The sequence below is a fragment of the Hibiscus syriacus genome, unplaced genomic scaffold (assembly GCF_006381635.1).
Source record: "Hibiscus syriacus cultivar Baekdansim isolate YM2019G1 unplaced genomic scaffold, ASM638163v2 tig00014773_pilon, whole genome shotgun sequence".
Taxonomy (NCBI): domain Eukaryota; kingdom Viridiplantae; phylum Streptophyta; class Magnoliopsida; order Malvales; family Malvaceae; genus Hibiscus; species Hibiscus syriacus.
In genome coordinates, this window is record NW_024062337.1 from 12,429 (window position 1) to 36,613 (window position 24,185).

Consider the following 24,185-nt stretch of genomic DNA (forward strand, 5'->3'; position numbering starts at 1 on the left):
CTAATATTTAGTTTTTATTTTATTTTAGTACACTGTGGTTAACAATTTTAGTTTTTATTTCATTTTAGCACCCACGTTCAAAATTTAATGTTAAGTTTTGAAAGAAATTTAAAAATTTAGGTACTAAAACAAACCAAAACTAATAGCTTAGGTGCTAAACATGTTAAGTTTTTAACGGCGATGTACTAAAATGAAATAAAAACTAAACGTTAGGCATAGTTTTAAAAACATTAAAAATTTTAAGTACTAAAATTGATTAAAATGATAGTTTAAGTATTAATTACATAATTTACCTAAAATTTTAATTCAATTTGGTGATATTATCAATTTTTATATATGATTTAGGCTTTAAGGGCTACTTTTACCCTCTTTAGTTGACTCAATTTATTAATTTGGCCCTTATGATCTTTATGCATAAATTTAACACTCAATTTAATCCTCAAAGTTCGTTAATTGTTTTGACTAACAGAACTGGTAATCTTATATATTTATGGATTAAGGAAATATATTAAAATATTTACTAAACAGAGTAGAAAAAAATTTAAAATTTTATTATTTATTTTAATGAAGAGATTGGGTCAAATTTTTGAATTTTTTTTCTAACATTTATATTTAATAAATATTTTATTATTTTTTAATAAACGTGACATTATCAACAAGTCACATCAATAATATTAGTTAACGTGAAAATTATTAATATTGACAAACGTAAAAGACTAACAATTATATTCAAAATAAAATTTAAGAGCTAAGATGACACTTCTAAACAACTTTGAAGACTAAATTGATACGAAAAATCATAGGGACAAAAACGATAAATTGAATCTACAAGACAAAAATAGCCCCTAAGCTAAAAAATTATAATAAGAGGTACGATTTAAGATGTAAAATTATATTATTGACAAGTCTTACAGCATATGAAAACTCTCAAAATTCATGAAATATTCAAATTATTGTCTCGACATTATACTTCAAATATATTACATGTTTATGCAAATCGACATTCACAATGTTCTTTCCAAATTCTTAGAATAAAATATGTTATAGATCACTGAAATAAACCATTAGAACATGATTATTAAAATTATTAAATTATTACAAAATGACACCAACACATTATAAATTATTACAAAATGACACCAACACAATAGTTCAATAAACTTAATGACAATTTCAAACAGTTCGACAAATTTTAATGATCATTTTGTAACATTTAAAAGTTCACTATCTAGAAAGATCATTCCATCATAGTTTAGGAGCTATGGGTGAACTTTACCCCGGTTACATAGTATGAACTAAGGGGCATAACAGCAAAGATTAACCGAGGACCAGGACTCGATTGCCTACCAGCAACAGCGAATGACAGATTAAACAAAGAACATGACAAATATTATTGAACGTACAAAGCAGGACTACTGTTAAAAATACAAAGACATGATAATAGCATTGTCACCTATTTTACAATCCCTAAACCCGAACCGGACTCTCGCTTGCCCGCCCGGAAGGGTTTTTTTTATTTCTTTCTTTTCGGGTCCCAGCCTTGAACCGGCATTTGGATTAATCATTAAAGTCGGTCGAATTTTCAAAACGAAACTTACCATTGAGCGGTAGATGAGACATCGGGCAGCAAGAAACCGGATGTACGAGATTGAACCATCGATCAATGACTATTGGAACATTCTAAGGAAATTGTTTGCATAGGCCATCGGTTTGACATCGGGGTGAGGCTGCAAATCACGAAGTAATTGTCAAATTTTGTTTCGCATCTTCAAGGAGGGAAATGGTTATTGACAATACAAGGAAACACTAAACTACTAACCACTGCAGCGAATGTAACAATATTTGGCTTCAAATCGGGGGCTTCGAACCGAATATACGCACCCTTGTTACCCATCTGAAACCACCAAATTTTCAACCAACTCGTTATGTTAAATGGGGAAAACATGATTCAGACAGTGATGACGACTCGTGTTATGATACATAAAAAAAATTTAATCTTCAGCTCCTAAAACAGAATCTCCGACCAAATCATTCAGATTCAACTTCGAACATAATGAAAACTAAAAAGAGATCTATAGATAAGATGTCATGGGGACTAATCGAAGACTGCAGAATGCTTCATTTGCAAGATAGCATAAACAGTTGTTTGTGTATAGAATAGAATATCCATATGGGTACAAAACTGCAAGGATAAATTTTCCATAGAGAATTTAAGATTCAATTACCTGATCACAGTAATTTGGTGCAGAGAAAACTGTAATAAGTTTACCGTCATGCTCAATCTCATAGCCTTCATCTTTTACTTCATGAGATCGCACGATTAGATCTGTTAATCAAGCACATTAGATCACCAATATCAAAACACCGATGACCGGTTCTTTTCTTTTCACTAAAACTAGGCACACAGACTTGCAGATATATACCTAGATTGTTATCCCGCAAAAATTTTTTTGTCACGTCCACGCCGAAAGAAAGACCTACTCCCCTCTTGCTAGGACCTCGTCCTGGTAAAGGTTGTGGATCACTCCAAAGCAATTCACACATCAACCCTGATGAAATCAGTAGAGAACCATGAGATACACGGTAAAATAACTTATTTACTAAAGTTAAGAAGAGGAGAAATCAATAGCTAATGACCGATTTACGAAATTGCATCAAGCATCGCAGAAACTGAAGGAAAAGTAAAGGAAAAACACTGGTGCACTTTACCTTCCTCAGGAGGCTCACAAAACCGATCTATTGCTTTGATGTCGGAGAGTTTCACCCCGTCAACACTAAAAAGGCCTCCATGAACGACAAAAACCTTTTGGTTTATTACGTGAGCCAAAGGCAAACAACAGAATACTTCTGCAAAGAGTTCCACGAATGTGTCACTCAACTTGGACCGGACCTCGCCCTCAAAACCGTATATCTTGTTCATGCTCTTACTCTCGTGATTCCCTCTAGCAAGATAAATTGCTGAAAATTACCAAGTTAGATGCACCAAAGTGAAATTAAGCTTTTGTATGTATCATACTAATAGGGAACACCCTGAAGATAAGTTCACAGAACTTCCATTCAAAATCATAAAGTTAAGAGCGTTCGGTCAGTAAGATAATATACGAGAATTCGATCACAAAAATCAGTTTACGTTAGAGATGACCCAAAAAAAGGTGCTCAGATAAAGTTCCTTACTATTCCAGTGACAATTTGGTGAAAGCAAATAAAATGGGAAAAGAATTAAGGAAATGGGAAACGATTAATCTAACATATTACATATCTGAAATTAACGAGATTGAAAATGTTAGTCAAAGAGAAACAGGGATGGAAAAGCAGGAAACAGAGGACTATAATAACGCATGTAAAAGCCAGGGAGGAAATGTGCAGCGGAGAAAATAGGAAATAAGGTTCACCTGATGGACACATGCACTTTAGTGCAAACAGTGTGAGGATGACCTCCACGGAGAAAGATCCTCTATCCACAAAGTCACCATTAAAAAGATATGGATTCTCTTCAGACGGGAGACCATTAAGCTCAAAAATATTTAACAAATCATAGAACTACAAGAGACATGGAAAAATAAACACATTAATTAACAAACACCACCAATAGAAAGAGAAAATATAAGCAACAAAATCAAGCCTACCAATTACTTATCACTCTTAGCCATATTAACATAGCTATAGCTGATAGGTGGCTTCAAAAAACAACAAGCTATTCACATTCAACATTACTGGATAGGGACGTTATACATCACCATGACATTCAAGTGCATGCATTTATTTTCTATTAACAGGAAAATAAATATACCAGTATATCCTCCGTCAAAGGACCTGATCTGGTAAGAACATATCTTGCAGACTAAAAATAAGGATTATCAAGTTGTTAAATTACCTGACCATGTACATCACCACAGACGGTGAAATGACTGCCATCAGGAACATTAATATCAACAAGAGGGGGCTGAGCTCGCAGCATTTCTCGTGTTTGTAAGACAATCTGGAATGCATATCTATACCGAAACATTATTCAACAAAAAAATGAGCAATATAACAATAACAAAATCCATAACTGCACTTGCTAAACATACCTCCTATGCAAACACTTTTGATTCTTGAAGTCATCCATCATTTTTTTAACAAAATCCAAAGTGACAACATCTCCCTCTATTTTTGCACCTGAATATTGTGGCTCCACCTCTATAATGGAAGCAAAATAACAATTCAATTAATGCACAGAAACAAATTTATTGTTAAGAAAATCCCATGAATTCAAGAAAGCAACTACAACATTCAGTACCTCCAAAATATATATAAAAAAAATACTTTCCACATTTGTATTTTATCAGCATTTATATGAATGCAAATCAATCCGATCAGTGGAAGTTAAAGGCTTACAAGCAGCTTACATATTAGCAACATTCAAGTCCACAAATCCTTTCTCAACATAATCCATGCGAAGTGTGATCTATAAAAGGTAAATTGAATAAGCTCTCTCTCATGCACTGTTCCTAGTTATATATCCTCAAGTACTAAAACGAATCTATAGATAACTCCCAAGTGTTTGAAAGTTTTTCAATTGTCAAATGCTATATTCGATTTACAAATTCTTTCAAGGTCAATAATTATAACCTCACAAACCCATGGAACACATAGGAATAACTAAATCAGCAGAAATTTTATTCTGTACATAAATATTATAAACGTAATCAAAGCAAATATCAACTCCCATCTGGCCATATTGTTAGCATTAAGTATCTTCTCACAGAGAGGAGTTTTACTTTTCTCCCTTCTACCTTATGAAAATAAATGATACTCGGTAGCATTTTTTAAGACAATTCATACCAGGATGAAATGAAAAAGTAACGGTTTTTAAAACAAATAAAAGGGCATAAAGAGAGATTTTCAGCCAAGTTGCCGAGTTAAAATGCATCAATGTTATAGTGAATTCACCAATTTAATCTTTAAGTGCAGTTAAACTACTTCTCCTGAAGAAAAGATTTCCTGAATGGTTATTGAAACATGTGAGATTGACTTGTAGTACTTCAACGTTATACTTTGAGCTAAAACTGTCAAACCTAACTCAAGCATTTAACTCTCAGTAAAGACACCACTACCAGAAGATCCACCCCACCACCATGTCCCTAGAACCACGACCACTACTGCTGCCACCTTTGTGGCTGCTGCTGCCCCCAGCATCATCGCTAGTGCTGCCACAAATGCTACTGCAACTGCCGCTATGCCCAATTGGGTGGGCATGAATGATGACCTGGGACTCGTCCCTATTATGATACAATATGTTAAAATAATATAAATGTTGATTAACCATATATTTTATACTAGCTGATAAAGGGTACCTATTATAAATTTAATCTTAGAACTAAAGCAGATGAAGCTGATGGGAAAATATCTCAAAGCCCTGCAACTAACCTTAAAACTAGCAAAAGCCTGTAGCCAGACTTTCTTACAGAAATGGTTGGAAGGTTCAGCATGCCTAATTAGTAAGACCGAGCAGATGATTTGGTTACATGTAGAGTGTAGATTACGTTCAGGTGTTATAAAAAGATGGTACAAATCCTTGCAAAAATAGGAGTTAAAAGTTCCGGATCTTAAACCAGAATACAAAGAGTAGCATTAAACATTCTATCAATTTACCTATTTTCCTATAATATTATGAATATTATTAAGCTTTTAACATTGATGAAAGCAATCAAACTCGATACCACACAGATTCACCTCACTATTTTATTCATGATCAGAGCTGTTAAAGAGGCACTACATCACACCATAGACCCTTCTTGATGTGGTTTAGAAGGAAAAACATCAAATGAAAGAAACAAGGCTCAAAACGAGTTTGAGAGAAATTGGAACTCCAAAAAAGAAAAAAATTAGGGTTTAAAAACCACAAGTTTTTCTTTATTAATTCAAAGATAATGATAAGAATATTATCTTGACTATAAAGCCATCTTATTTATATAGACTTCTTTTCTTGCATGCGAAAGTAACTAAACTTGAAAGTAAAGCTAACCCTAAACCCTAGCCATCCATAATATATCTAATGTTTAATAAATAAATATGAAATAATAAAAATATTATAGAATCATAAAATGCGCCTGCATCATCAAGCATTACTTCTAGTAAGACATTTGATCAAGCGCATTTGGACACGCTTTTTTCATTAGGTACCAGGTGCAAAAAAGGCCTATCAAATTGAAGTTCTCATTAATTTGATTTTAGTTTTTTTAAATTAAAAATTTCATTCTTTGCCCCTTTAGAATTGACAAAAGTAGAGCATATCAAACTCTCTAGTCTCTGTTTCTAAATGCTTCAGTATTCAACAACAAACACCTTAAGCAAATCATACATATTGGCAAACAAATGAAAAGGAAAGTTTACACGTAATCTAAGATAAACTAGACCATTATCAGAATTATAGATCTAACGCTTATATTACTGTTTGCCAACAGCATGACTGCTAATGAATTTCTAACATATAAAATTCCCTTTTGATAATATAAACTGTCTTGCAGAACAAGCCACTAAGCGAAGCAAAAACAGCCCACCAGCATGCTAAACCACTTCAGTAAAGAATGTAAAACTTGGCCAGAAACCTAAAGATAAACTAATTAACTGAACACCAAAAGGCAAAATTCCACCTCCAGGGAGGAACAAAAATCATATATTTCATGACCCAAGTAGTTCACAGCCCATCAGAAATTTAAGAATATGAGGAAACCTTGAAAACTTAATAATTAAAAGGGGAAAAGAAGATACCTATGCTGTGATAGTCAATAGATTCAGCTACAGAATGCCTCTCAGACTCGGGCACAGAAATTGCTTCTTCAAATTTTAATTTCATTACTGCTTTCTCACATTCCTTCAATTTCTTGGTAGCATCGGGATCATTGGGTAAAATCTTTTTTACCTTGAGTCCAAAGTGGAGAAAACATTTTTAAGACATAAGAAACCACATTTCACAAATTATAATGTACATAAATTATAAGTCTTTCCCCCAAGAGAAGGGGGGGAAAAAGAATTGACAGCATATGCAAAATACGAATGCGCAATAAAGAAAGTTACTTCTAAATGGAAACTTTGGAACTAGGCATTTCCCATAAGCATGGCATAAATTTCACTAGAACAATATTAGACAGCATGAGATAGGAAAATTGGATCATTCTGCTACCAGTGTATTAGTTACAGCATCTCACAATGATCTCAGGTAAAACAGTTACAACAAAGCCGTAGGTGTTCCTTCACTCATAAGAAAATGCATGAATATATTCTCAGACATTTGAAGCTCATAAAATGGAGAAACCATATTGACTCTGATGAAGCTCAAATAGTCAAATCTAGCTTGCAAGCACATCTCATCACCCCATGGCCATAAAATATCCAATACCAGAAAGGTGAGCAACTTGATAAGCTCTGTCATGAGCGGAGCAAACATCCATATAATCCAGGATTCAAAAGACTAAGATAATATATAATAAAATAAAAATTACTAATTAAAAGGGGAAATGTTTTTACACAGCTAAATGACAACCTCTGAAACAAGCATATTTTACGATATTTCAACCCTGAAAGAGAAAATACCTGTTGAAAATCCTTTAGTGCTTCCTTAAACTTCCCCATTGCAAGATAAGCAGCACCACGTCTGTAATAACCCTGTAAGCAAGAGGTATTAGAACAAGAACAAAAGTAGATTCTGCACAAGCAGCTGATTGTTTCACTAGATAAAACATGCCTTTGAATATCTAGGATCAACTTCAATTGCCTTCGTAGCATCCTGTATGGCACTACCGTATTCTTCCAATTTGGTGTGAGCAAATGCACGATTTGCCCAGTATACTGCATTCTGACTATTTAGTTCTATTGCCTGAGTGTACAAGTCAATAGCCTGACCATACTTGTGGGCTGGAAAAAGGCAAACCAACAACTTTAGCACAGCCAAACACAATGAAATTGCAAACATCACCATGTAGAAATTAACAATCAGCATATTCTCCACGCAGAATCAAACACTTGAACTAGTCAATATTTAATAAACAATTAAAAAGTTGCAATAGTAAAGCACTATATGCTCGTCAAGTCAGTACCTTTAAATGCTTCATTTGCTTGAATTTTGATTTCTTCGGCCCGCGGTACATTAGAACTTTCGTTTTCCATAATTGGCATAACCCTTTTATCGTCTTGCCTAACTACCGTGAAATGATACTGAAATCTTCTTTTTGCAAACCTCTACATCATGCATAACATCAAACAAACAAAAAATTAGTAAACCACCACGCTTTCTTCTCTAGAAACGAGCATCCCATTCAAAAACTAACATGCATGAGAAAAGTATACACGCACGCTCAAAAAAATCCATAACAAAAAGTATAGGAAAACTTGGAAATGAAAATGTCTAAAGCAAACTAAACAGATAAAAAAAATCTAGATCCGCAAACCAATTGCAAATTTTTAATTTTTACTTTAGGGGAAAAAAGTAATACAAATAAAATTTGATTCAAAATTCCATATTTTTCACTAATATATTAAAACCTTCATATCCAGGTCAAGAAATTAATATTTTCCGTAAAAAAGAAGCGAGTTGCATCTAAGGAAGCAAAAAGCATAACCAAACAAAGGATTAAGCATATTATAGCAACCAATCAAAAGGAAAACCTTAACAGTAACAGTGAAGTGATGGAAGAATGAAGGATATATTAGTCGAGAAGAAAGTAAATTACCTGGAAATCAAAAGGAAAAGGAAATTCAGGTTGTGATGGAGCTTGACTCGAGTAGTTAGTTAAATGGCGACGAAACCCTAGTTGTATTCATTTTTATAAGTATCATTTTTGTCTGTTTTCGTAATGATTATTAGGTTTAAATATACTAACAGTCCCTACACTATTTAAAAAATTTATTTTTTATAAAATTGAGTAATTGTATTATTTTTATTGAAAATCTCATTATTTGATTAAAAAACATAAATATATATTTACAAACAAATAAAAATATAATGATTTAATTTCATAAAATTTTATATTATGATTATATACAAATTCTTCTCGAGAAAACTTTTTTTTTTAACTTCCTCGGCGTTAATAGGTCAAATTCCCAATTAATGTTTTCTTTATGGAGCAAATGGTAAAATTCCCCATTAATGTTTTCTTTATGGAGCAAATGGTTAATAATTAATATAAAACTTAAATTATTAATTGGTTTAGTGGATTGAATAGTAAATCCAAGACTAATATGAGATAATTGTGTTGAAGGTCCTCAGACTATGACTCCTGTGTTATATTGGTCCATAAAACTTTAAAATATTTTTGTATCAATCCCTAAACCATGATCCCATTTTAAATTGATGCCTAAACTTTAAAATGTTATATGCAGTCCTCAAATTATCAATGTCATTGATCATATTGTCCGCAGACCGCCGTGACGAACATTAGAATATCGAACGATGGTTTCCCACTTGATATCAATGAATGGGGCTCTGTTGGCTAGAGATTCAGTATAGTTACATGTACCAAGATAAGACAATGGGGATGAATTTCTCGATGAAACGGCGAGCATGGTTCGCTTTAACCAAGAGTCCGATGGAGCTTTCGATGAAGGTAGGGCAAGAGGAAGTTTTAAGTTGCAGCCGCCAGAACTTCCTCTGTTACTTGAATTGATTTGTGGGCGGTTTTCGAAATCAATCTTTATACGTTCACTTACTTTTGAGTGTGTATATGATTTAGTCTCCTGTATGAGCTCTCGTGGACTTAACTCATTCTTCCTGTTGTGAGCAACACTTAGGCATGCCAATTTACTAGAATCCTGAATCAGAGCTATATCCCTTCGGGCAAGGTCCGATGCGTTCATTCGCAAGCAAGGAGCATACTTTTCAGGAGAAGACGGAGAATACTGATCCACAGACTCCATGCTCTTGTGCTGCAATGCTACCTTCTCATCAACAACATGATTCGAGTGCTTGGAATCCTTCAATAAAGAACTCTCCTCCATTTCCCCGGGATTAACCAGGATCTCTAAATCATCCTTCATGCATTGAGTTAGTGCTGTTTCATCTGGAAAAGATGATTTGGATGATATTTTGTGTACAGAATCTACATACAGAGTTTTCTCAACAGGGCTTGCTGAGCCTGATTCCTGGCTAATACTCTCGCATGCCTGCAATTCTTGAAAATTCTTGCTTTCTTTTTTTATGCATATCAACGCTAATAACCCTGTAATTCTTAGCATTTTTAGGAATACCAAGAGACTCATTTTCTCGATGCACCAACTGAGAAATTTGGCTAGGAGACGATGATACACTATTAGCCTGCAAATGCCTAATCTTATCCTCAATAACCTCCTCAGCTTGAGCAGTACCAGTTAAGCCTTTCTCTCCAGCAGCCGTTAGGGGAAGCAATCGTTAAGTACCTCATTTTCAGATTCACTGCAAGGTCTCGAATATGAGGATATAGCCTCTCGCTTACGATCAGAACATGCAAGTTTCACTGGTTTTTGAGCCTGAATTTTCATCCCTGGTATTGGGTTCAAAAGGCAGAAGGAATTTTAAGCAAGAAACAGGCCACATGCATTTTCTGGATAGTTATCAGACTTGCTATAGGAATCATCTTCGGTTTTTTTCCAACCGCTCATCTTGTGCATGATGTGGGAACTTGTTTGGACTGGACGCACAATGTGGTTGCTGCTTATCCATAATCAATAGCTCCTTTATGTGATTTGGTTCCAAGTCTCATCATGGTGTATGTATTTGTTTATGTGATTTGGTTCCAAGTCTCATCATGGTGTATGTATTTGTTTATGTGATTTGCTTATAAGTTTCATTCATGGTGTATGTAATTGTTTATGTGGTTTGCTCTCCACATTTTAAATGACAAAATTTGGGCCTTGGCGAATGTAGGTGTCGAATCGGTAGAGAAAGTAATCTCGTAGTTTTTATTCATCAATAGAAAAGGGTTACATATACACAAGCTAGTATATCTAAACTAGGTAACTAAATATATTACAATTAATGGACTATATACTTTTCCTAAAGGTTATCCTAATAATCTATAACACTCCCCCTCAAGTTGGATCATAGATATTAATCATGCCCAACTTGTTACATAGATAATCGATCCGGATTCATTTGAGACCCTTTGTGCAAATATCTCCCAGCTGTTCTTCGGTCTTCACATATCCAGTAGTGACCAAACCTTCTTGTATCTTCTTACGAATGAAATGGCAATATGTTTAGTTCGTTCATGGAAGACAGGGTTGGAAGCAATATGAAGGGCAGCTTGATTATCACACCAGAGTTTTGCTATTACTGATACTTTAATTCCAACTTCATTAAGGAGCTAATATACCCATGTGATTTCACATACAAACTTGGCAATTGCTCTGTATTCAGGTTCAGCACTAGATCGTGAGATCATATTTTGTTTCTTACTCTTCCATGAAACCAAGTTATCACCAACAAACACACAATATCTCGAGGTAGATCTTTTATCTTCCTTGTATCATGCCCAATCTAAATCTGAAAAACATTTGATCCTAGTATGACCATGATTGCTATATAAAATTCCACGTCCAAGAGCACTTTCTAGATAATTTAAAACTTGTCCTACTACTTTCCAATGATCAACAGTTGGAGATGACATATACTGGCTCAAAACACTTACCGGATACGTAATGTTAGGACGCGTTACCATAAGATAGTTCAAATTTTCAAATAATTCACCTATACCTCTCAGGATCATCAAAAGATTCTCCTTCTTTGGTTAATTGTATATTAGGAACCATTTGAGTGCTACAAGGTTTAGCACCTAATTTTCCCGTTTCCTATAATAAATCAAGAACATATTTTCTTTGGGATAGAAAGATTCTCCTTTTACTCATGTTCACCTCAACTCCCAATAAATATTTTAACACCCCTAAATCTTTGGTGTGAAATTGAGTGTGAAGAAAGGACTTCAGAGATGAAATTCGACTAGCGTCACTTCCAGTGATAACAATATCATTCACATAAATCACTAACAGGATAATGCCTCCATCAGACTTTCTAAAGAAAACAAAATGGTTTGACTAACTTTTTTGCATCCCGAACTTCTCAATAGCCTGACTAAATTTCCCAAACCAAGCTCGAGGACTTTGTTTCAAGCCATATAGAGATTTCTTCATATGACATACTTTCTCAAACTCCCCCTGAGCAACAAAACCAGGTGGTTGCTCCATATGCACCTCCTCCTCAAGATCACTATAAGAAAGGCGTTCTTTATATTCAACTGATGCAAAGGCCAATCAAAAGTAGTTGCAAGAAGGAAAAATAATATGACAGAAACAAGTTTAGCAGCAGGAGACGTGTAAGTTTACTAATTGATATTAAATTAAAATATAATTGTGTTGAGCTCAAAATAGATGACGAAGGAAGAGAGGGAGTAGGATTTGCAGTGTCGGATCCAATAACAGTGGATTTAGAACCATCGGTTAAAGTAACATGAGTGATAGAATGCGTTTTAAAATGAAAGAAGACTGGGGTTACCTGTCATGTGGTCTGTTACACCAAAATCAATAACCCATTTCGATGAGGTGGAAACTAAACTTGTCTAGGATTTACCTAACTCGACAAGGATAGAAATGAGACTAGACGATTGTTTCATAGTTCTCGAAGATAAAGGAACTCAACATACTCATCCGCAAATATTGTAACAACCGTTGAAGAAGTTTCTACACAAAGGCGCAGGTTGACGACAGGGTGTGGTCGGAAACGAGTGGAGAATACGACGGCTTGAATCAATGGCGAAAACAAGCAACCACGCGCTCTCACGCGTTGACGCGTGACGAAGCCGCATACTATTGTGGCGGCGCGTGAGGCTTACGCAAAGGGATTCCGGCGAACGAACTTTCCAGAACGATTGATCGGCGCACGACGGACCTCCTAGAGCACGCGGTGTCGATAGATGGGCCTCCAAAAGTCGTCGATAAAAAACAACAAAAAAAGGTTCTTTTTTACGGGTACTCAAACAGCCAAAAAAAATCAACTACTCTAATAGATATTAAACCATCTGGTATCATTTTGAATATGTAGAGAAAATAGTCTCGTAGTTTTTATTCATCAATAGAAAAGGGTTATATATATACAAGCTAGTATATCTAGATAACTAAATATATTACAATTAATGGAATATATACTTTTCCAAAAGGTTAGCCTAATAATTTGTAACATTAGGGTTGAAGATGGTTCACGGTGTTCGATCTTATCATTGAAAGCGACTGTTTGAAAGTTGTAGATTGGTTCGCGTCGCCTTCTACTGGTCCTTCAGATTAGGTCAACTTTCTTAGTCCTATGGTTTCGATCACCAAGAATGAGAATTTTTCCATCAAGTATACTCCCAGATTTTGTAATTGGATGGTTTATTTATTTGCCAAACAGGCACTTTTTTTTGCCTCTGGTGCAATGTTTCCTATAGGCCTGTAAATGAACCGAACGCACACGAATGAAGGTATGTTCATGTTCGTTCATTTAATAAATAAACGAACACGAACATAAACGAACAAAATTTTTTTTGTTCATGTTCGTTTATTAAGGAATATAACTTGTTCATGTTCGTTCATTTAATAAATAAAAGAACATAAACGAATACGAACGTATATGAACACGAACATAAACGAACATAAACGATGAAGACCCTACCTTCCATTGTTCTTTCATGAAAAATAGTCGACAATGCAAATCAACCAAATCTACAGTGATAAATAGTGTAAGAGCTGATTAGCAGTGATGAAATGTTTGAAGATATCAAATATTTCGATATTAAATGATTCACACGACTTTAATTTAACGCTATAACATTTATCTTAGTGGTCCATGATTACATATGAACAATCATTTTTCACTACGTTATTCTAATAAATTCGCCAGCTAAAAGTTTTGTGACATCAATGTCAGACTTTAGTGAGGTTTGTTAATAATGGTCCTTTCCGTTGGCAGAGTAGAAAATTTAACAGCATGAAGATTTCGAACGGTACAAATTGGACTACAAGGCAATAACATAGATCCGAAATCCCTTCGATGCTACATATCGTAACTGATATTACTGCTAAATCACCATTCAAAATTTTAACGTACCTAAAGTCTACTCCACAACTAAAGGTCACACATGAATTATGAAAACAAAAGTTCATTGTCAAAGTGTATTTTCTATTTATTAATGGGTTCTTCCTGGAAAACCCATTACTTTCGCTATTACACTCTTTTTCAGAAATTGCATATAAACCTTTGTTTTGTTTTCTGGCAAATTCTATATATTTTTCTCTTTATTGATGATCATATACTTCCGATTGTTACCTTCATCTTCCCATCTATTTCTAGAAAGAAGTATGATGTTTTCTTGAGTTTTAGATGTGAAGATACCCGCAATAACTTTACATACCAACTATTAAGACAAATAAAACAGAGAAAGAGATAAAAACAGACCTGTAAAACTTCAGATTGCACTATAATATAACTTGTTTTGAAGCTTTCAGCGATCGTCTCCACTCTCCAGTGAACACTAGGGTTTGGGGAAAAAGGGGAAAAATGAATATAGGTGTGAGGTGCCTTACGGGTTAACATATTGGATTTAATCTCCAAATAAAATTGGGCTAATTATGGCGTTGGTCATCAGAATATCAGATTAATTAATATTTTTAAGCTACTTACAAATTGGTCACCAAAATTGATTTAAGAAGATTGGGTTAAACATAAATGAATGAACATAAACGAACATAATCGAACGAACATGAACGAACATAACCGAACGTTCACGAACGTAAATGAACGAACGAGATCTATGCTCATGTTCGTTCATTTAATTAAACGAACACAAAATCTTGTTCATGTTCGTTCATTTAATAAATAAACGCACATAAACAAACTTTCCGCCGCACGGTTCGCTGAACGTTCAGTTCATTTACAGGCCTAATTTCTTAGGTTACTAGTATGGTGCTAAATTAGTTGGGGCTGATATAAGGCTAGGGCTCTAGGCCTGCTTGCCTTTGTTGCTAGTCTTGGTTAGTTCGGCTTTTACGGGTTGTTTGATCATTTGAGGGTTTTTTGTTGAGCTATGCTCGTGTTTGTATCTTCAACCTTGGCTATGGACACTCTTTTTCCTCCGTTTAAGTTTAGAGAGGTTTTTTTAACGAGGCTTTTAGCTTTGATTTTGTTCTTAATATAGCTTTAATAATATTATCCTTTCAAAAAAAAAGATGATGACAGTGGCAGAGATGGCCCTTGGTTGTTTTCTGATGGTTAAATGGGTATCTTATAAGCGTGTCAAGCTGAGGAGAAGACACCATAGATGAAGCCTGCCATTAGCATGATTATACCGTAGAAGGGTACATATATGTTAGAAGGCATTCTTGGATGCATGTTGATGAAGGATTAGAGAAGCTCTCTTCTCTCGACGTTGTTAAACGCATTCTGGTTGGTGTTTACATTACCCGGGTCGGGTTATTTTCACACGGACATAGTTTTCATGATTGAGCCCGACATTGGAGTTTTCATTGAGAGAAACATCATGCCTTATGAAACCCGATCTCGGGCGGACATGGTCCGACAACTGCAGGAATCTCAGTCGCAGCACAATGAGCTGTTGACTTCCCTTCAATCCAACTGTTTAGCTCAACAGAAAAAAAACCCATTAGATTAGCAGAAGACCATGGAGTTCCAACAACATACCGGGGACAAGGTTGCTTCCCAGATCTCTCCGCTGAACTCTGTCGATTATGATGAAAACAATAACATATATTTGTTGAATTATTAGGACGAAATTGATAGAATTTTAAGTATTGAGGATTAAATGTTTTGATGGAAGGAAATTATTTTTATTATAAAATTAAATGTATACAGACCATAGGCATATTTTCTCATTTACCAAACTCGGTAAAAGCCTATGTTTTACCTGAGAAAGCTACCTCTCCGTTTTACAGTATTTTTCCCTCCCTGCCATTGCAAATTGATCTCTTTAAAAGCCCTTCTCCATCATTAGCTAATACATCCTTGTCGTGCCATACTGAACACTTCCAATCTTCCTATGAGTAGTGGCAGCAACACCTATTCCACCATAATGAGATCTTGCCTGCAACAGGTTTGTATCAATGGTAATCCTGTCATTACCGGGTTCCACCTTATTAACTCTGGTCATAAAAAATGGGTTCGAGTCGATGTCGATAACTATATCTGGTGCAAATTTGGCTGCCACACCACACTGAGGAACTCGTTTAGTTACGGAGGGTAAATCCCTCACAGACTCCATTGTTGTTCTTTCAAGCTGTCCGGATTTGTGATAAGAATATGCAGGGTGGACAGCCTGGGGTGGAACAACCATGCTTCTCATGAAAGTTCTTGGATCATATGCAGCTTTCATGATTGTTCTATTCTCGTAAGGCACAAATGGGCCGACTACCGTTCCTGGTTTTCACCAAACAGAGTATTTCAGTTAAAGGTACTATATACATATGCATACATACATATATATTCTAAAAAATATACCTTGTGGAATTTTTTGTTGTGCCTGCAAGGCCCTTGATAAATGTAGAGGAATAGCATCAGTTTCCCTGGATGATTTGATGTATACCTCTTCTGCATTTTGCTTGTCTTTTAAAGGATTGATGCTTGCTTGCTCTTTGGGGGCATTTGTTTTAAAATGTACAATTGTTGACCTGCAAAATCCATTGGATTACAGAGCCAATCATCAAAACTAAAGCAGAAGATAACTTCGACCAACCAACCACCTATTATTCCTTTCTTTTGGCCCGAAAGAAAACAGCCTATTGATTGAAGGTGACCTAACATATTAGTGATGAGGAAAATGAATGTTTTGTAATACTTGAACAGCATGAAGCCGCCGCCACCCTACACTTGAAAGAGACAAAAATGGAAAAATAAACCCAGACAAGGAAAAGAGAAGCAATCCTGATATTAGATGTGGTTGAGAGCAATCCAGAAAACAGTTGAGCAAAGAAAATGACAAGAAAACTTGGATGCTCAAACTTATCCATAATTTTCTGATTGTGCTCATGGGAGTGTTGCTAAGCATAAATCAATATTACACAGTATCGATCCCTAGCTGAAGTTTTATAGGATAATTTCACCATATACTTGTTCCTGTACAATGACTGAGTTAAAAAACCTCATTTCAGCCTGAGTTCTCCAACTATCTAGTTGAAATTGAACTTCTCCCATGTCTTATATATTCAAACTCTGAAACCAGAGCCTTACGAATGAAAATGAGCCGACAAGCCTGTTTGCTTTTACTGACTGAAGTCTGAACCTCATACATAATAGCTTTAGCTTTGTATTTTCTGTCTCTAATTCAGATATTCAACATTTCAGTTATGAGATTAGGGGTTTTTGGAATGAATGAGAAACCTAGAAATATAATCATTATGATAACATCTTTATTTACCAAAAGTTCCCTTGCTCTAAAAGGAGAGAATTCAGATGCTTTGGTAAGAATCCCGTATACATGCTGAATGTCTGATACGACACACTATGCATACAATGCAGCACAAGCACGTGTATTATATCTACCTGGGAAGAGAGACATGCTTTCTTTCAAGTGGAATAACTGGCCCACTTTTACCACCATTTTCCTCAAGATGTGCAAATTGTTTCCTGAATTGGTCAACCGCACTGCATAAAATATATATTAGAATAAGCTAATATATGTAACAGCAGAGTTGGTACCAATGAACCATGGTTAAGATTAGAAAAGCAACAAGAACACGACATAAAACCTTGGGTAGAGAAAGTTTGTTGTCTCAGTTCCATTTTTATAGTCTTTGAGCAGCTGAGGATGGTACTCAAGTATCTCGCGGAAAATTAGTTCCCTTATATCGTCCTTTGTGACCCTTCGCCTCTCAAATTCAAACTCCATCTTTGAAATCGGCTGACAAGAAGGCTCCCTCTCAACTTTTGCCAGTCCTTTAAAGTAAGGATCAGCAAGGGCCTGAAATATACCAAATCAAAAGATGTTATAGTTCCACGTTTAATTAGCAAATTGATACTGTGCATGTTTAAAAAAAACAACTAAATACTATGTTTTACAACAAAATACCTCTTCAGCTGTTGGCCGGTCTTTTGGATCAAAGGCAAGCAATCTTTTCAGTAGACCTAGGGCCATGGGATCTACATTTGGGAATTTTTGTTCAAATGGAACCGGTAGCTTTTTTCTCATGCTTGTTAAGTATCTTCTTGCTTTGTCATTTCGAACCTGTGATTGACAAGAAAAAATATTTAACGGTCGTGTCTTGACAATCCAAAACAGCTCAGAAGCCATAGTATGCATACCCGATAGATGGCATCTAATGAAGGTGTACCCAGCAAATCAGTCATCAAATCCAGCTGGTGGACAACATTTTTCCCAGGAAATAGTGGCTTCCCAGTTAATACCTCAGCAAAGATGCACCCTATACTCCATATATCAATTGCAGGTGTATACTGCATTAATGTGAAGCAATAAGAACAGGAACCGAAAAATGAACAGAGACACTTCGCAACCCCTTAATGTGGTACATTACTAACATGGTATAGGACATATAAGATGAAGGATACATCTACAACATACCTCACAAGCTAAGTTGGTATTCAAATGGGATTTCAATAATTTTAAATCTATTATTTGAGGTTCATATAATCACAAGGAATAATAAGTTTGCACATTTATGTTAGATATAAGAAAAAGCGAAAGGTAGACACATCCTATGCAATACATACCAACCTAATAATTCACCTACATTTTAGAGAGAACTTAAGCAGTTGGTGACATACCTGTCATTATAGCCATACTTTTATTTAAATTTAGTGACTTGATCCAAATGAAAGAAATAAACAGATAAGGTACGCATATGAAACTGAATAGCTCTCATCCTGTTCCTCCGGTTTTGCCTGTGCCAAATCCAGCTCCTGGAGCGTCTCCAAGTATTCATGTGCATGATAAATCTGGGTGTTATGTTGAAAAGTCTACCGCAGTTGCTGTCCAAGATGGATCCGGGGAGTCCACCACAAAGGATTGCATCAATGACAAGTCTGGATGCTTCACGTTATTTATTGATAATTTACCAGAGAAGATCCATTGGAAGAGGTTTGGATCTTTATTTTGCTCTCATGGCCGGGTACTTGATGCTTTTATTCCAAATAAAAGGAATTCAAAAGGAGTTCGTTTTGGTTTTATTCGCTTCGCATCATTCGAAGAAGCAAGGAGAACGATCTCTAAAATGAATGGCTCTCGTATCGACGGCAGCAAAATTGGTGTTTCTTTCGCTAAATTCAAACCTCGTCATTCATTTTGGAGGAAGTCATCGACAAGTATTCTTCGCAAGTCTGGGATGGAAGATGTTTCGAGTAAGAATCATTATAAAGTTGAAGGTGTTATAGATGAAGAAAAACTCCAGGTGTTGAGCAATTGTCTAGTGGGGTGGTGCAAGGACTTTGTTAAAATTGGTCATCTCGCTAGACAAATGCAATCGAAGGGTCTCACTGGCTTCACATTAATGAGAGCTGCTGGTAATGCGATTTTAATGATTTTCGAAGACAATGCTTCATTGAGAAGTGTAAAGAACGACAAATCAAAGATTCTCGCAGAGTGGTTCTCCATAGTCGAAGCTTGGTCAGAGAGTTTGGTAATGGAGTGTCGTCGAGTATGGCTAGTTTGCGAGGGTGTTCCTTTTCACGCATGGAATTGGAATACTTTCAAGAACATTGCTGATAAGTGGGGTCTTTTATTGGCTATCGACGAAAGTTGTCAATCTCCATCATCCTTTGATCGGGCTAAAATTCAAGTCCTAACAAAGGCTGATGCGAGAATTGATTCGATGGTTGAATTGAAGGTTGGTGACAATTTCTTCAAGGTCATGGTGCATGAGATAGAACCTTCATTCAAACCAAACTCTTGGGTTCCTGAAGAATACAAGTCTCATTAGATCTCGTCTCTTCATTTGTGGTTTTATTTTAGTCTATATGGTTGTAGGTGTTGCTTTCATTTTGAATTATGTTCTGTCGCGTTGTTTTATTACTACTGTTGGTGGTGTAATTAGTAGTAAGGTGATTTGACTGTGGCTTTGGATGAGGTTTTATGAGGTTAAGGTTTTTGTTGTAATGGTGTACATCACCATGAGAGGATATTCTGTGGTGTCTTTTGTATCGGGTATTATATTAATAAAATCTGAGGTACTCTTTTCTTCCTTCCAATGTTCGTTAACATACTTTTAGTATGTGAACGAATACGAAGGGAGTTTTTAATGAGACCTCCAACTTCTATAAAAAAAATGAAACTGAATAGCTTGAAAGAAATTGTATGCACCGGACAATGGCCTAAGTTTTACTTCATAAAATGCAACATAGATCCAAACAGTGGCGGATCCAGAAATATTTTTTAGGGTGGGCACACATAGGCTAGCAATATAAAATTTTTGAATGGGGTGGCCACAAATAAAAATTCAGGGCCGGCACCATCAGTAAAATAAGGAACTAACCAAAGAAAATTCGGATTTCAAGGTGGGCAAGTACCCACCCTCAACTATATGTGGCTCCGCCACTGGATTCAAAAGATATCTTCATCCAATATAGGCTCCAAAAAAAGGAATAAATATATGACGTCCCTTTACATTTATAGCATTCCAAGGTTTAATGCCTATATATGGACCCCTTTACCTTGGAAAAAAAGGATCCACAGAGCTCCGGAGCTCTATACCATCTTGTAGCAACATAATCCTGTAAATGTACCACAAATATATCTAGAGAAATCAGCTCTTGTTATTGTAATAGCATAGAGAACAGTTAAAATATGGAAACATAAAAGATTAATTACTTTAAATGGCATACCGTCCAGAATACTGTCATTGGTGTATCATTGAATGCAACTCTAGCTAAACCAAAATCACATATCTTAAGCTTGCAGTTTGCATTTGCCAAAATATTCTTTGGTTTTAAATCTCGATGGTAGACATTAGCTGCAGCCAAATAGGCAACATATCAGATACATTCTGCGGTATACAAATATATAACCTGCCCATAACGTAAAGAGAAAATAAAACAAAAAAAAAATTAAAAAGGGAAAATGAACAATAGTAATATAGAAAAATAGCAACTAGATTATTGAATATAAAACATGCAACTAGAAGTGATTGTGACCGAAGATGATTACAACGGAAAAGGCTGACAACTGAAAACTGACTATCCAAAACTCTAAAATATATATCATTAAGTTTATCTTATATATACACAACGGTCATAGTATCTTAAGCTTATTATCATAATTATATATCTTATTTTTCGCCTCAAGCAATAAAAGGGTTCTAGTGCCTAATGTTCACCTTGCACCATTGACAACACTGTTCAGGGGAAAATTGTTAAACAAAAACAATGGTATAATGGAAGAAGTTTGACACAAAACAAGCTATGATTAGCATTAAAATTGCCAGACATGACAAACCTTATTCCAACAAATCACCTGTGATTATCAATATTAATAAAACCAATCAACACAGTTACACCTATCAACCCAGTTCAAGTCTCTGACAAAGCAATATAATCAATATAGTGACAATTACCGGTATGTATATACTTCAATGCACGAAGTAGTTGGTAGAGAAAAAACTGGTAGTGTTCTCTAGTCAAATCATCATTAGCTTTAATAACTTGATGAAGATCCGACTCCATAAGCTCAAAGACAACATAAATATCTTTGAATTCCCTTCGGGAAGGAGGTAGCATGATGTGCTTAATCTCAACAATATCAGGATGTCGAAGAAGTCTGAGCAGCTTTATCTCACGAAGAATTCGGGTCGCATCAGAAAGATGCTCGAAAATATCATGTATTTTCTTTATCGCCACTTTTTCACCAGTATGGGTGTCGATTGCTGAGCAAACAACACCATAACTGCCTTTTCCTATAATTTCTTGAATCTTATACCTGTTGGCATCACCATATTCAGAGAAAAGCTCCATCTCTGTTGAACTCTGTGGCAGGAGAATACAGGTAAGACAAGGTTGCTGAGCATAGTTTTTCAAAAAATGCAAATGCACCTAGCTAATCGCAGAATGACCTCATAAACGTCCACAGGTCAATACATGCAGGTATTAAGGCATTCAAATTCATTATTAATGACACTAAATTCAACTAGAAACAAAAAGCAACACACAAATGTAGGACAAATGATATGAAAACTCAACCATTAATAACAAATAAAAGGACAAAAAGACGAAAAATGAACACCAAACAATCCAAGTTTAAATTCATCAGTCTATGCCTGTATGCGACCAAACAAAATGAAGATTTTTAATAACTACACGATCATCAAGGCTTCAAACTCATGAGCTAAGCAATTATTTCCAAAACCGCAGATGCAACTGATGATCAAGATGGAAAACAAAAGCTCATAACTAGGCAGATAATATTATTCCTATATAAATAATCAAGTTTCTGCCTGCCAACATAACAACAGACTAGGGAAGAAGACAACCTCACTATAATGGACTCCAAATTCCAGCTCTCCACACACACAAAAACATATACATCTAGAATAAAGCAGAAAAGGAGAAAATCCAAGAAAATCAAATCCCATATTTAATGTTCTTACAAAACTAGCAAAATCATAATTCAACAATCATACAAAGAATAAAGCAGAAAATTCAATTAATCATCAATCATACAAAGGATGAAGAAAATAAAATCCCAAAAGGATAAAAAAAGTGACACCTTTCGGTGATCTTGCTGCATTTCGTGAAAAAAAAAGTATCCAAATTGAAATTCCAGTGAAGATGGTGAAGGAAAAGATAATTTGCAGAAAACAAAGTGAAGATATCTAAGATATCAACCACATTAGTCCCATCGCCCTCGATTTGAAATCAGAAGTCCATAGTCCGTCAGATTTCCAAATCCTTCACACACCCATTTTCTTCTTCTTCTTCTTTTTACTGCAACAATATCATTTCAACCACCATTAAGAAGTGACTCTAAAAACCACCCTTAGATAATTCAGTCTTAACAACTATCCTACTCTTCCTTCTCTTCCCTTCCCCTTCACGTCTTCAAAATCAAAAACCCAAAATTCTCCTCATTTCCCTCTTCAATCTGAATATAAACATAGATAAGAAAGAAGAGGTGAAATGTGGGATAACAGTGAGGTAAGAGCCGAAGCTGCCAGATCTGAACAGCTTCAGAAAGGAAAGAGGAAAGGAAAGGTGAAGAAGAAGATGAAGAAACTAATATAGTTCTTTTAAGGCATGAATCTGGGAAGGCAGATTGGGGCTGTTGCCAGGGCTGTAAATGAGAGACACGTATCGCGAGTTACCGATATCAACATCTACTTAAATAATTCAAATAGAATTAATTCGAAAATATAATATATTAATATTTTATTTTTTTAAAAATAAATTATTAATAATATTTATATTTATGTATTGATTTTAAAATATATATATATTTTAAAATTTTAATGTATTTAAAGTTTAAGTTTGAGTTTAAATTTGAGATTTCAATCAAGTTAAATTTAAGAAATTTTTTCATTTCGAGTTTTTTCGAGCTACTCACGAGCTTCAGTTCAGGATTTCGAGTTCGAGTCGAACTTAAAAATTTTAAGCTCACAAGTTTTCGAGTCGAGCTCCATTTCAGAGTTTTCGAGTCGAGCTCGACTCGGCTCGTTTACACTCGTAGCTATTGTTTATCCCAGTACCGTAATTTATACGTATTTCAAGTGTATTTTGATACAATAGTGGCCAATGCTGTAAATACAGTGGATTGTGAGGTGCTTTTGTTTTGGTACATGGGAGAGAATTTGGGGGTAAGTCAGTGTGGATGTACCTTTGTTTTACTCATCCACGTGGCAATAAATGAGATAGGATCAAAATTTTAATTTTTATTATTATATGATTAAATTATCAGTTTTAGTATTTAAATTTTTTATTTAAAATCAAAATTTAGGTTTTATTTCATTTTAGTATCTCTGTTCAAAATTTAACATAATTTTTTTAAAAAAAAATTAAAAGTTTTGGTACTAAAATAGACCAAAATTGATAGTTTAGGTACAAAACGCGTTAATTTTTTAACAGTTGAGTACTAAAATGGAACAAAAATTAAACATTAGGTATGATTTTAAAAAAATTAAACGTTTAGGTACTAAAACAAATCAAAATTGATAGTTTAGGTATTAAAAATGTAGTTTACCCTTATTATATTTAGGAT

At 35.0% G+C, this 24,185-nt stretch overlaps 2 protein-coding genes across 4 annotated transcripts; both read right to left on the reverse strand.

Moving 5' to 3' along the window:
- Window positions 1-1,529: 1,529 nt before the first annotated feature.
- Window positions 1,530-8,214, reverse strand: LOC120207441 (serine/threonine-protein phosphatase 5). 2 transcript variants are annotated; one of them, XM_039206886.1, is made up of 13 exons: window positions 8,079-8,214; window positions 7,727-7,896; window positions 7,576-7,647; window positions 6,754-6,904; window positions 5,097-5,261; window positions 4,071-4,179; window positions 3,875-3,992; window positions 3,393-3,540; window positions 2,710-2,958; window positions 2,424-2,549; window positions 2,226-2,326; window positions 1,820-1,894; window positions 1,530-1,727 (listed from the first exon to the last, which is right to left on the reverse strand). In XM_039206886.1, the coding sequence occupies exons 1-13, from the start codon at window positions 8,155-8,157 to the stop codon at window positions 1,668-1,670; spliced, it is 1,623 nt and encodes a 540-aa protein (XP_039062817.1). In that variant the 5' UTR covers window positions 8,158-8,214; the 3' UTR covers window positions 1,530-1,667. The 2 variants fall into 2 exon arrangements, with proteins under 2 accessions (XP_039062817.1, XP_039062818.1); XM_039206887.1 differs by lacking the exon at window positions 5,097-5,261.
- Window positions 7,796-23,191, reverse strand: LOC120207440 (mitogen-activated protein kinase 20-like). Of its 2 annotated transcripts, none has more exons than XR_005524212.1 (10): window positions 22,701-23,191; window positions 21,553-21,961; window positions 20,825-20,952; window positions 20,654-20,713; window positions 18,293-18,442; window positions 18,060-18,215; window positions 17,740-17,951; window positions 17,534-17,635; window positions 8,079-8,220; window positions 7,796-7,896 (listed from the first exon to the last, which is right to left on the reverse strand). XR_005524212.1 is itself a non-coding variant. In XM_039206885.1 (10 exons), the coding sequence occupies exons 1-10, from the start codon at window positions 22,719-22,721 to the stop codon at window positions 15,990-15,992; spliced, it is 1,830 nt and encodes a 609-aa protein (XP_039062816.1). In that variant the 5' UTR covers window positions 22,722-23,190; the 3' UTR covers window positions 15,897-15,989. The 2 variants fall into 2 exon arrangements, 1 of the variants encoding a protein (XP_039062816.1); XM_039206885.1 differs by lacking the exons at window positions 7,796-7,896; window positions 8,079-8,220 and adding exons at window positions 15,897-16,411; window positions 16,493-16,662 and having other exon boundaries at window positions 22,701-23,190.
- Window positions 23,192-24,185: the final 994 nt, after the last annotated feature.

Coding starts and splice junctions, on each gene's coding strand:
- LOC120207441 (XM_039206886.1), bottom strand. CDS start 8,157: ATGCCAATTATGGAAAACGAAAGTTCTAATGTACCGCGGGCCGAAGAA. Junction 7,897..8,078: donor AGCAAATGAAGCATTTAAAG/GTACTGACTTGA, acceptor GCCTTTTTCCAG/CCCACAAGTATGGTCAGGCT. Junction 5,262..6,753: donor TATTGACTATCACAGCATAG/GTATCTTCTTTT, acceptor GTATCATAATAG/GGACGAGTCCCAGGTCATCA.
- LOC120207440 (XM_039206885.1), bottom strand. CDS start 22,721: ATGCAGCAAGATCACCGAAAG. Junction 18,443..20,653: donor GTGGATCCTTTTTTTCCAAG/GTAAAGGGGTCC, acceptor ACATTAATGCAG/TATACACCTGCAATTGATAT. Junction 17,636..17,739: donor ACAAACTTTCTCTACCCAAG/GTTTTATGTCGT, acceptor TATTTTATGCAG/TGCGGTTGACCAATTCAGGA.